Source organism: Styela clava, chromosome 13 (genome assembly GCF_964204865.1).
Source record: "Styela clava chromosome 13, kaStyClav1.hap1.2, whole genome shotgun sequence".
Taxonomy (NCBI): Eukaryota; Metazoa; Chordata; class Ascidiacea; order Stolidobranchia; family Styelidae; genus Styela; species Styela clava.
Genome location: NC_135262.1, coordinates 3,147,222 through 3,160,149, shown reverse-complemented (window position 1 = coordinate 3,160,149; position 12,928 = coordinate 3,147,222). Strand labels below are relative to the sequence as shown.

The window sequence follows — 12,928 nt, the reverse complement described above, 5'->3', positions numbered from 1 at the left end:
TTTAATAACGTCATCATTGAATTCCTTGGGAAAAAATAATCCGATTTACCGTAGGGGAAAAAAAATTTTACCGTAGCATTCGAGAGTTTTTAGCAAAAAACGGCAATTTTGGTCATGTGACGGCCCACGATTCATTTAGATTTTTATTGAGACAAGCATGGCACGATATGAAGCATCTGACATGGTCCCAGACGCCCCTCGTTTGTGAGACACATAGAGTGTTTGTTTTATTGAGCCAAATGGAGGGAAATTCTTGAAATTTGGATAGTGTGCTGTACTGTAATACTTCCATATTTGTCCCGGGGGAGAATAGTTGACAGGCGAACCATAGCCTCTCATCTATTTAACAACACATGTTGTGTACAGCGCAGCGGTGTGGCTCAACGGGCTAAGAGTTAGGAATACGCTCGCCACCGCACCTCTAATTACTTTGCGTGGGTTCGCAGGTTCGAATCCCATGCAGGGATGGTTATGTGCGAGAGGATTGCTGGACTCCTCGCCATCGTTGGGTGGTTCATGTAACCGCTGGTCGGTTACGGCTTCCTCCACCACCAAGTCCATGCTTCCGAAAACAAACAATATAACTTATCCCATACCCGACTTAGAATGGTAACCGGACGAGAGGCCGTGGTTTGCCATATGGATAAGCCGTCTTATCGGCTTTCCCCTCCACCGGGATAAATATGTAAATCCTATGGTGTTACGGTAGTTAGCTCATGATTGTGGAGTAGTAATGATGAGGCATACTGCCAACCCTTTCGATATGCTCGGTTGGCTCATCTAGTAATGAATATATAGATCTAACCTTACTTGAATGCTTCACTGTATTGAGTTAAATTTTTATGTTTTTGTTTATTGCAACAGGTGGAGGTTCTAGCAATGGAAGTCGAACTCCTGATATTGGGAATATACCCAGGTTCAGGCAAGATTCTGAGGTATGTAATGTTGGTATTATCACTATAGCACTATTCTGAGTGATATATTGTCAATGGGGCAGCAAAGATGGTTCTTATATATTGTGTGAAATGTCCATTATAGACTGTGCATTCAGTTGTGTTATAATAGTTTTTACATGTTAAAATGAGCTCGAACGTAAGGTACCGGTAACCTTACTTAAGATAAACAGAATCAAACGAAATAGATCAGAAATTGAATAGTAGAGCCAGTATAGCAGTGTTTTCCAATCTTTGGCCCGCTGGTCTTAGATTTAATTTGGCCCGCCGAACTTAATCAAGTAAAATGGTTTAACGCTTTATAAAGTGTTAAATGCTTTTACCTTTTTTCGATCTCGTAACTATTCAATTATACCAGTATCTTAATTATATGTACTGATGTCGGTATCAGCCCCATGCGGGCACTATTCTTTCTCCTTCGCGAATATCCTTCGGCTTTTATTATTCGCCCACGGTCAAGCAGCTTTAGGAACTACTGCGTGAAATGAAGGGAAAAATACAGCCCCAAACCATACTAGTTGCTTGCCTTGCTCGAAGCAAAAAGCATATGAAAACAAACCAATATTAAACTTCTAACTTTGTTTCTTCAGGTTAAATGGACGATGGAAGTTGTGTGCTTCGGTTTGAGTCTCACTTTGATGGAACTTGACACTCTGAGAGAAAGTGTGAACGTGTATCTTGATTGGTTAACTGTGCTTACAGTTCCGAAAGCCACTGTTCCTGAACCAATTTTGAAAAATCCATTATCATATGTTCGGCAGATGATTTACCATTTGCAGAATCTGTTTATTCCAAGGTAAGAGGATTTATATTTTATATATTTATCCCAGGAGAAAGAAAAGCCAATTTGGCAATTTAATCATGGCAACGTGAATCAACCACCCTGCGGTGGTGGTGATAGTCCAGCAATCCTCTTCCACAGGATTTAAACCTGCGAACCCATGCAGAGTGATCAGGGGTGCGAAGTCGGATGTAGTGCTAACGCTTGGTACGATGCACCGAGCCTAGGAGATTTGAAAGAAATATATATATTGTGAATTTCTAATGCTGTTTTAATTATTCTAGGAATACAATGATGAAAACATAGTATGAAAAAATGAACAATTTTAATTTTGTCAACAAACAGCCCGTAGTTTTCTATTCTGGTTTGATGACACATCCCTAATCCTGTTTTATATTTTGCAAACATGGGTGGATGCCTTTCGGCAGTGCCTCACCCGTATATGTGAATTCCGTCCTTATCAAGGGGAGTGCTAACCTGCTCTCCTTTTCAAATACACAATATCCACCTATGCTTGACTTGCATATATAGACACTCATTTGAGTTATGCTACCATTTGTGGTTAAAATTGAAATCGAGATTTTTTCTTTCCCATGGCACTATGTGTGCCACTAAATTGTTTAATATCAATAAGTTCAACTCAAATTTAGTTTAGAACGGCTATAAACAATATTGAACTTATTTAAAGTACTATTATCAGAATTTGTATCATATTACTTAGTATAGGATTTATATGAGTTGGGGGAGGCACATTGTGCTAAGCGTTAGTGCGCTAAATAGGCTACACATTATCTTCTATGTTTTTGTTGAACAATTGAACGAAATTTGAAAGTACTCAATTAACTATATCCGAAAATGTAATTTTAGATTTTTTTTTAAATAATTCAAAGTTGCAAATAAGATTTTGGCCATTGCTTACGATAATAAAGATATGCATTGTAGAAAGAATTACATGGAAGTGGAACCATATTGTATGCTTAGTTATTGAATAATAAATTGAATCAGCAATTACTTCATATCTCATTTGTGTGTTTGTACTGGTAATATTATTGATCTAGGAATTGTGATGAATTATTCATTTATTTGACATGGAGTAGATGAATCGTTTTGCTAAATTCTTGCCGTGGTGAAAAAAAAAGGCTTTTCTTTGGAACTAATAGATGTTTTAGATCTGTTGTCTAGCTTTTTATTCATTGAGCTGTCTCGGACTAGCTCAGTGGTTCTCATATCGTGTAACGATTTAATATGGCCTGCCTGCCGAACTTGAGGGAAATAGTTTTAACACTTTGTGATTTTTTCTCTTTGCGTTTCAGATACTGCCAATTGTTACATTGTTATAACAGTTCAAGCCTGGGTATATTCATTACAATTATACCAATATCTTAATTAATAATAGTATTGGCCCGTGAATATCCTTCCGCTTCTAATTTTGGCTTCCAGTCAATCAACTTAGGGAACCACTGGTCTAGTTGATCAAATCATAGATTATTACTTGGTGGAGCAAACAAACCAACACCGGGGCTCCCGAAGTATGCGAACCAAGATGGCGGACATCGGAATGCAATATGTGTACCAGGTTAGGGTTAGGCCATGATTTTAGGTATAAATACTACGGGAGGCTCTTGGCTAGTCCTCGAACTGATAATAGTACTAAAATAAGGAAAATTGGAAAAAAATTATCGCCTAACCCTAACCTGTTATCCATGTTACGTTCCGATGTCCGCCATCTTGGTTCGCATACTTCGGGAGCACCCCAACACCAGATGTAAATTGGGAATGTCCAAAACGACTGACGGCTTTCATTCATTCGTCAAGGCTTTGTTAATGAAATTTTGTTTTTAAAATTAGAATCAAATTTTTTTCCAAGAGGAAAATCTCTGTCCAACCAGAGTAAGAGCTGAGTCATTTTTTAAATGACTCATCCAGAACAAAGTAGCACAGCGCCTACAGCAGCGCCTTATTTTGAGTGAAAGATGTGCGTAAAAATGTCATTCGATAAAGCTCATGCATCTGAAACCGGTTTCTATCTAAACCTGATATATACAGCCAATATAGGCTAGAGGTCGTTTTTCGCCATAATAATATTATGATTATGAAGATTATAGGCTTTCTCTCTCCCAAAATGAATACGGTATATATATATTCATCAAATATCCATATTATTTTTCAGAACCGACGGAGCTGTGTCAACCCAAGTTAGTTTATGTCAGAATGTGCTTCGAACGATTCAAAACGTTGTTCAGAATTCTATGTTATTAGACAGAGAGACCTGGGAGACAATTTTGATGTTCATGTTGAATGTTTGTGACAAACTTCTTGCTGCCCCTTCACAACCAAGTAAGTTTAGTAGGGCAATAGTAATATTGATATTGTATTATTTTGTTTTGTTAATTTTTGGCAACACTGCCTGTTTATTTTATTGTTATCGTTTCACGCTTCACTGATTTTGTATCAGCTTGCGCCTGCTGAGGATTGCAGTATTCCCATTGGTTATTTTATGAATCATCTTCAGTCGTAAAAAAACTCAACAAATGGGAAGTAGAAATACATGCAATTCAGTCAAAATTATTAAACAAATCCCCGTTGATTTACCTTGAATTAATGTAGTCACCTCGAATGGTATTGAAAGAAAGCTACTACTTGTTGTCCTCAGAGAACTGTTTCGGGCCCCTCAACGGTACAGTTCTAGAAACCCTAGTCTGGTACTTAAGGCATGGTACCTAACTATGTTGGCATTGCGGATTATTAAGATCCTCAGTTCAAACTACACACTGAATGCCTCGCCCAGAAAGTAACATATTGAGTGCCGAACCAGTATAGAATTCATTTCTTCCAAAAGGAAGTAGTGATCCAGAGGGTGAGGTTTTGGGGGTCAAACGTTTCTGGATTTGGAAACCCACGTGTTTTGGCCAGACACACTAGCTGTTAAAAATTAAAAATTTCAGTCCCCCCTTTCCCTGGCTACGCCCCTGCCTCAGCGTTAAAACATCTGTTGCTATTGTATTATTTTGTTTTGTTAATTGCTGGCAGCACTGCCAGTTCACTTCATTTTATTATTGTTATTTCACGCTTCACTGATTTTGTATCAATCAATCAATCATCATTTATTCGTCAACACAATTTAAACATGGTACGATATATGAAAAAATATTACAAATACAAGTAGAAACTAACTTAAATTGTGTGACAGGAGTCGCGAGGGACCTCAAGAGGTCTTCAGGCAGCGACACCTATCTGCTTTCTCTTGCTTCTTAGGATTAGGTTTAGTTAACATGTAGGCACAATGACCATGAGTAGTGGTGGTGAATTACCATTAAGTAGGGATGGTCGCTTGTACAAATCCTTGTTCTAAATGAAAGATATAAAACTTAAATTGCGCAGTAGCGTAGCCAGGGGGAGCATTTTGAGTTCGGACCCCATATTTTTCTGTATCAAACATAGCAATTTTTCATAGCTTGAAACGTTTTCTAGACTCAAAAATCATGTTTTCTGACCGGACACACTAGCTGTTACGGTCCAAGTTGGCAATTAAAAATTTTGGACTTTTGAAAATTCCCTGCTACGCCTCTGTCTCAGCATTGATAGGATAGGATTTACATATTTATCCCGGGGGAGAGGAAAGCCGATAAGACGGCTTATCCATATGGCGAACCACGGCCTCTCGTCCGGTTACCATTCCAAGTCGGGTATGGGATTAGTTATATTGTTTGTTTTCAGAAGCATGGACTTGGTGGTGGAGGAAGCCGTAACCGACCAGCGGTTACGTGAACCACCCAACGACGGCGAGGAGTCCAGCAATCCTCTAATGCCTTTCAAAAAATTATATATTTTTTTCCTACAGATGGGCTAGCTGAACAGCTTTGTGAACTTCTAATGCAAACATTTATGCAAGTGTGGCTTCTATCTTGTGCCAGGTCATTCCCTTCCCCTCCACTATGGAAGACTGCTAGGTTATTATTTGCTGGATGGAGGCATCATCCACCTGTCGTGGAGTATTGGTGTAAAATTACCGCTGCATTAACTGCAAGGTTTGTGTTAGTTATCTTTGTTTCAGAGGTTAAAGGTCGTGATACAAAGATTTGAATTAAGTTAAAATTAACTTTATTCGATTTTATGAATTATTTAGAATAATTTCTTTCGATGAAATATTATTGATTACTCACAATATCACCTGAAAGGCCCAAATTTCTGAAAATCATATAATACCAAAATAAACCAATGGAATCATTCTTTATCTGCGACTTCCCTGTATTTCCACATTCAAACCCATTTGACATACACTGACTTCTTGTGTTCCTTGGTATAAATTAGAATTCCCAAGCTTTTAAGATTGGGACACCTTCCAATACATTGAGATTTTCCGCGACCCTTGTTGTCGGCATAGTGTTACAAGCAAGCCACTTTTCTAATCCTAGATGTATTCTCTCCAAATCATGAGATTTAGGTTTTGCAATAGTTTTAATAATTTCGTTCAAATAAAACATCTAAAAAAGTATAATAGATATGGTACTTTGTGTGAAATTGGTGTACTTTTTGCAACCCCTAAAATTCGTTGTGTGTCTCTCAGTGGGGTTGTGACTCCCAGTTTGGGAAGACCTGGTATGAAGTATATTTAAGATTCGAAGTTATTGGATCCCAGCTCTAGGTGACTCTCATTCTGTCTGTTTGTTGTCTGTCTGTGTGTTTAGCCGTAGCTTCTAAAGTTCCGGGCCGATCTGGTTGAAATTTCTCATATGGGTTATGCTGCCACTTCAGTATTGGTATTTCACTGAAAAATAGACTTGTTTAGAAAGAGTGGGCGCAGTAGTATAGCAGTTAGAGTATTGGACTTGCTATATTAGCATGTATGTTAAAAATACGTAGCAGAACTTTGCAATACCAATCTAACCCTTTATTTGAGTTTATCTACTGAGATTTAATCTTTTCTCTGATTTTGAATGTTTTCTGTTTTAGGGTGGTTGAAGTCACCCACGGACCTTCCTATCCGAAGCTGAAGATTCCGGATGAAGACTTGAAATATCTTCCAAATGATTTATCAAACGAGGTTATGACTCAGACCTGGTACAGGATGCTGCATATGATTAAGTAAGTATTGTTATTGTATAACGGAAAACATCAAATTTCTTGGTTGTTTGGAAGCGCTGGGAATGTTTGATCAGTTTACATACATTTCACTCTTCAGACTTTTCTGATCACTAGGTTGCGTAATGCTTGTTTAAGTTGTGACTTAGACTTCGAGTTGCCGTGGGAGTTATTCAACAAAATTAATAATTTACAAATACACAATTATTTGTAGATTTATTCTACACAGTGACAACATATCAGGTAACCTGCGGCTCCAGTACAACCCTAACTATGCGTAAATGCCCTACATGTATCAATATATCATTAATTTTAATGAACAACTCTTATGTGAAATGTAAAACAAGATCATAAATCAAACGCCTTGTGGTCGAAAATGTGTGCAGGACGAAACGTATTAAGGGCTAAAAGTCTCTCTACTGTCTTGTCAGTCCTGTATTGAAGGGTGTGACAAAGAAAAGGATTTTTTTTCCCATATTTTTTCTAGAAGGCACAAAAAGGACGAGTGTATGGCTTAATCATTTCATGGAAAATTTAGTCTTCCATCTATTCACCAGTCCAGATTAAGTATGAAAATAGCTAATCAGTTAATTGTTTTGTAGGCTTAATGATTAATAACACTATTCTTTTCAAAAATACCACCAGAATACTGATTCTAAACCAGGCGCCATGGCCAACTGCTGTGCCCCAGACACATTCCCAGGTAGCACATAAATCTATCAAAAATGACTATAGTTATTACTTATCGATCTTAAGATCGGTAAGTATGTTGATAGGTATTTGTCTGTATGTCTGTTGGATGCACGCGATATCTCACGAAAGCGAGATTGAATCTGCTCCAGATTTCGCATGTGCATTCATCATATCTCGGACCAGAAGCCTATTGATTTTGGGCGAATTTTGTTGTATAATTAGCAAGTTATTAATTATTTAGTGATGTGACACAAGGTGTCACTATGGAGTAAGAGCGCTGTTTTGGGGATCCCCTTACTTTCGATCGATAAGTCTTCAGTCTCTGACCGATATTCTCGTTGATAGATTAGTTAAATTTTATTGTAATAGTAATGAATGATGATGCTGTGTTTTCTACTAAGTGTTAATTTCTGTTTTAATTATTAAAGTAGCGGTGTCAATTGTCATGGAAAATTTTTTGTTTGTAGATTTTCCCTTGCATGAAAAAGTTGATGAGTCTCAGAATTTTTGTGCAACGAAAGTGGGCGCACAAGAAAAGGTCGAAAAGCAATGAACTAGACACTCATTATATACTTTTATTTACAGTAACCCTGTTGACCTGAGCAATGCCAACTTGATCAGTAAATACCAAGGATTCTTTGAAACAGCTTTTACGAGAGACAATCTGCAGGAACCCGCTCAGCATCCTAGTCTTGCGATGCTGCCAACCATATTCTTGAGAGCTTTACGGGGAATCTCCACCCATGTTGACGCTTTTCTCGGTAAGTTATTCTTGAGTGATGCGATAACTAACTAGCTGACAATACGGTACAAATAACAGATAGTAAGGCGACAGTATGTTTTATTCAAAAAACACGTTGAAAATATATGGATGGAACGTAAGCAATAGGAAGGAAAAGTTTTGAAATGTAAATATCCAAAATGAGGTACGCAAGATCAAATCTAACAGATATTTTAATTAGCCTCACGCCCCCTCAAAAAGAGTTTCTACTCCTTACTGTTTGAAAACCACAGGCCTAGGAGTTGTATGTATGTATGTTTATTCGTCTCGTAAAAGCAATATAAAAGAATTAGTAATTATAAATACTGAAGACGGGATGTATGCACAAGACCATACTGGCCTAAATCGCGAATGTGCGGCATACACCCCTTTTGATATATATAAATTATAATAAGGTAAATCAAATATGTATAATATGGTCCTTTATACAGACAGTTGTGCAAGGAGGGTGGGTGGGTTTGGTAACAGAGGTAAGGGTGGAGAATACAAAACTGTTTGTACAAAGGAGTTTGTATAACAAAACAACATCTATAAATAGAGACACAACACAACGTGAAACACACTGCATGTAAATATAATAATTACTATAAGTACAATACCATTGAGTGATGATAACACATACTATAAAACGGGGGAATGGTCAAGTTTATTAAAGGGTGTGGTATGCACACTTAGAGCGTTATACTAAGTGTGTTGGTATTGCAGATGACACATCTTAGGCGCAACGAAGATGAAAAAATTTAACCACTTTTTTATTTTATATGATGCTTACTTTTTGATCTGTACAAAGCCTTGTATGAGCAGCCAACGGTATCTCACAATAATGTTTATTTGGTGCTCCCGAAGTATGGGAACCAAGATGGCGGACTTTGGAACGTAACATGGGTAACAGGTTAGGGTTAGGCTATAATTTTTTTCCAATTTTCCCTATTTTAGTTCTATTATCAGTTCGAAGACTAGCCAAGAGCCTCCCGTAGTATTTATACCTAAAATTATGGCCTAACCCTAACCTAGTACGAATATTACATTCCGATGTCCGCCATCTTGGTTCGCATACTTCGGCAGCCCCGTTTATTTGAATAAATAGACCTCTTTTTTATTGCTACAGCATCTAAAGATTATATACATGCTCAAACACAAATTCATAAAGAGTGGATAAGTGGCAAGTTAGCCCCATTTAATCCCATCTGAACATTACTTTTCTTTATATTCTCTGTGATTGAATGTCGATTAATGCAAATTCCTCTTTTGATTCAATTTAGAATTCGACATTTCAAATATTTTTTTGCTCCACCAGGTATTTCTGGGCAAAAAAGAAGTGAAATAACTTACCCAAATGTTTTGACAAAAATCTCAAATCCCGAAACTCCAACTATCATGAGAAAAGCTGGGAAAAGCGCAAGCAGAAAGGTAATATTTCCGTTTTTTTGCAAGAGTCATAAAAACGATCACACAAAACTTTCAAAAAGGGCTGTGATTACGAAATAATGCAAAAATTTAAAATCCAACACTAAATTGAATATTTCAGTTATCTAAAATCTTGAATATACCCTACCAAATAGTACTAATTTTGCATTCCACCCCTGCTTGTGTCCCACACATTGCTGTCCCATGTTCTATAGTTTCTCTGGATGTTTCAGTATGCCATGCCACACCCTTGTTACCGTTGTGTTAATCGGTTATTATTGTTTACTTATTTGTGTGAAGTTTGAAAGGCTATAAATAAATATAATTTTTTTTTTTTTTTCATTTGCCAGAAAATTAATTTTGACTTTTCAATTCACAGCAAGGGCCGTCAACCTCATCTTTGCAAAGCAAATCTTCATCCAGCAATGTCTCTCATAAATATAACACAAGCCCAGGAAATGTCAGCCAAAGTCCAGGTAGATATCACTTCTATTTCAATATATAACCATAGTATAGCACAGAGCTTCACAAACTGGGGGTCCCGACCCCATAATGGGTTGCGAATGGACCCAATGGAAGTTGCGGTAAAATCTTAGCCTGTCAAAAAGTATATGCATTGTTAACTTTGATTTTACCGTAGGATTTGAACATTTCACTGGGCTCCTAGTTGCTCCTTTTTCTGTGCTTGCCAAAATACACCACAATTCACAAGTATAAATACTGTAATGTTTATTAATTTTCTATTCTCAGAATCAAGAGAACCACGAGTTTCAATCATACCACAATGTCATTTGTTTTATTCACATTTGCTTTATTATGATAATATTATTCAAGCTCAATTCCACTGTCCCTGGATTTTATAAATGTGAATAAAATTTACGTTTCGGGGGATTTTAGGATGTATTCGGAATTCCAGATTCAAAAATATTTTTTTGGAATAGTCCAGTATTCGGGTATGGTCATCCCTGAGTACCACTGTCCTAGTAGAAATCCCTTGCTATCTAAAACATATAGTGACGCCCTTATTACAATGGTAATATTGAATTCGTTTACAATTCTAGGTGCAGCAAGTTCATCCGTAGACATGCATCCGAGACCAGCAAAAGACCGACCTCACGTGAACAGCGTCTTAAACTTGTATGGACAATGGTTATTTGACGCCGCTCTTGCTGGAGTCAAGTTAGAATCCTTGCAAAATACAAGAGAAAGAGGAGGTAAATGGCTTGTTTTTATAGAAAATAAAATAGAGATATTTATGCAATATTTTTCAATGGCCGGTGGTTAATACATTAAACTGTAGTGATTTGGCATTGCAGGTTACATGTCAGGTTCAAATCATGTATCCCCAACCTCACGCAGGGTGTCCATAAAGTCAGTTTAAAATTTTAATTTCGTTATGAAATCAGTTCTCAAAATATCTTAACCAGGTTTGTTGTTTTTTAATCAGTAATTGTATTTTTACTTCATTTAAAACATCTGTGAGGGCAAAAACAATATATGGTATTAATAAATTCCCGTTGTAATTTTGAAAAATTGTAAGTCTTTATGGACACCCTAATATATTGGCTTGGCAATGCTGAGACTTTAAGTACCTGGTCCTTCTAGAAATAGGAGCCTCTTACATGTTATTAGATATCAGTGCAGCTTGCACAGAGTTTGTTTTGAGCAAAAGACACGATGGAGCATTTTATAAAAAATATATTGAGAGATAATGCATAATATGACCAATTAATCACATTTCACTTATGAGTCGAATGTTGACTTTAAAAAAGAAGATTTTATAATAAGTTGAAGGGCCCACTGCGACATTTGAGCTGTTTTGCTTTAAGTGTAGAATTTTTCTGGTGACACTTCCTTCCAAATCTATCAATGTTATAGCGATACTTTTCAGTGGTTTCTCCATAACTCCACTCAGAGATAAGTCCTATTTACCTCTTAGTGATTGTGTGTAACCTTGTGACCACGCTTTGATCGTATCTTCTTTAAAAAGGTTTCTCAGAGATGATTTTCCATCACTTCTGAGGGAGCACACAGCCTAACTTTTAATTCTTTAAAAAAAATTGATTAAATGTGCTTTGACTAAATTTCATGCAAAAAAAATTTGTCCCAACTTTTTATGTTTGATATTATCTTTGAGTTAATTGCTTTGTCTTATGTTTGCGAGAATTATGCGCTGATATCGATTATATGGTTTTATAAGCAATTTTTTTTTACCTGTGAGTGAGTGTTACCTTGATTTGAGTAATTAGTCTTAGAATGGCTCCACTAGAGAAATCAAATTTCATGGGAAAAACTTAATCACAATCTATTTCAAACTTTTTCAAAGAACCACCGAAACGGATTTACTTTTCTGTCCGGAGGTCTGAAAGAGTCCGCAGTGCCGATTTGTCGGAGTCTGGCACTTATTTGATGCCTTCTATAGTGGAAAGAAGTCGTCGGTTTTCCATAGGTGGGGAGCTCGCATGCCCAAACTACCGGCACCTTCTGTCGGTTGGAAAAACTGTTTTTTCCTGTAGACAGGAATGTCCATTAGCTTTATGTAATGTCAAATTGTAAGAAATTTGAAATTTTTTTATGAATTCAAGAAACCTAAATAAGTTTCATTCTGTATTAATAAACATGACCCATTTTAAATATTCATTTATTCTATATATTCCCAATTTATTTGATATTTAAAATATTATTTGAGAATATATTTAGCCCAAAAATTAAAAAAAGGGTATAGAGTCTGGTATTGAATTAGGTATAAAAAATTTATTTTCTTCATGACACTAATGGTAGACATACAAAGGTTATTATATAAAGTAAAATACCTAAATGGACACTTATTAAAATGAAACAAACTTGGTTGGGATATGTTGAGAACTGACTTTATGACCAAATTTTGGAATTGTAATATGTCTCAAGGAATTTAATATTTTATAAATATCAGCGAACACTTTTGGACTTCCCAGTATTTATGACATTGCCACGGAACCTCGATTGAAAACCACTCCTCTATTATATTAGTATTTCAGAAAAACAATCAAAAACAGTTTTTATTATTTAATTACCTGGACATTCCTCTTTGTAGAACTTGCAATCGCTTGTTTATGGCAACTAACAAACTTCTGATTTTAATGTAGAAGGCAGATACTAACATTGCTTGACTTTATAACTCAGGATTCTTGGAATTGGAATATGGCGAACCACGGCCTCTCGTCCGGTTACCATTCCATTTCGGGATAGGAT

At 36.6% G+C, this 12,928-nt stretch overlaps 1 protein-coding gene and 1 non-coding gene across 3 annotated transcripts in view; one reads left to right on the top strand and one right to left on the bottom strand.

The window, feature by feature from the left end:
- The window catches only part of LOC120333290 (ral GTPase-activating protein subunit beta-like), a 34,047-nt gene that overhangs the window by 456 nt on the left and 20,663 nt on the right, over positions 1 to 12,928 (top strand). Inside the window, exons 2-11 of one of the 2 annotated variants that reach the window (XM_078119006.1) lie at positions 865 to 935; positions 1,544 to 1,749; positions 3,905 to 4,071; positions 5,576 to 5,762; positions 6,688 to 6,819; positions 8,095 to 8,270; positions 9,588 to 9,700; positions 10,077 to 10,173; positions 10,759 to 10,911; positions 12,024 to 12,146. In XM_078119006.1, the coding sequence (XP_077975132.1) occupies positions 865 to 935; positions 1,544 to 1,749; positions 3,905 to 4,071; positions 5,576 to 5,762; positions 6,688 to 6,819; positions 8,095 to 8,270; positions 9,588 to 9,700; positions 10,077 to 10,173; positions 10,759 to 10,911; positions 12,024 to 12,146 (1,425 nt within the window). The remainder of the gene's footprint in view (positions 1 to 864; positions 936 to 1,543; positions 1,750 to 3,904; positions 4,072 to 5,575; positions 5,763 to 6,687; positions 6,820 to 8,094; positions 8,271 to 9,587; positions 9,701 to 10,076; positions 10,174 to 10,758; positions 10,912 to 12,023; positions 12,147 to 12,928) is intronic. The other variant, XM_039400685.2, reaches the window with a different exon arrangement.
- LOC120333490 (U6atac minor spliceosomal RNA) lies at positions 2,135 to 2,233 on the bottom strand. The gene has a single exon (XR_005568246.1). It is a non-coding gene; the product is annotated as a U6atac minor spliceosomal RNA (small nuclear RNA).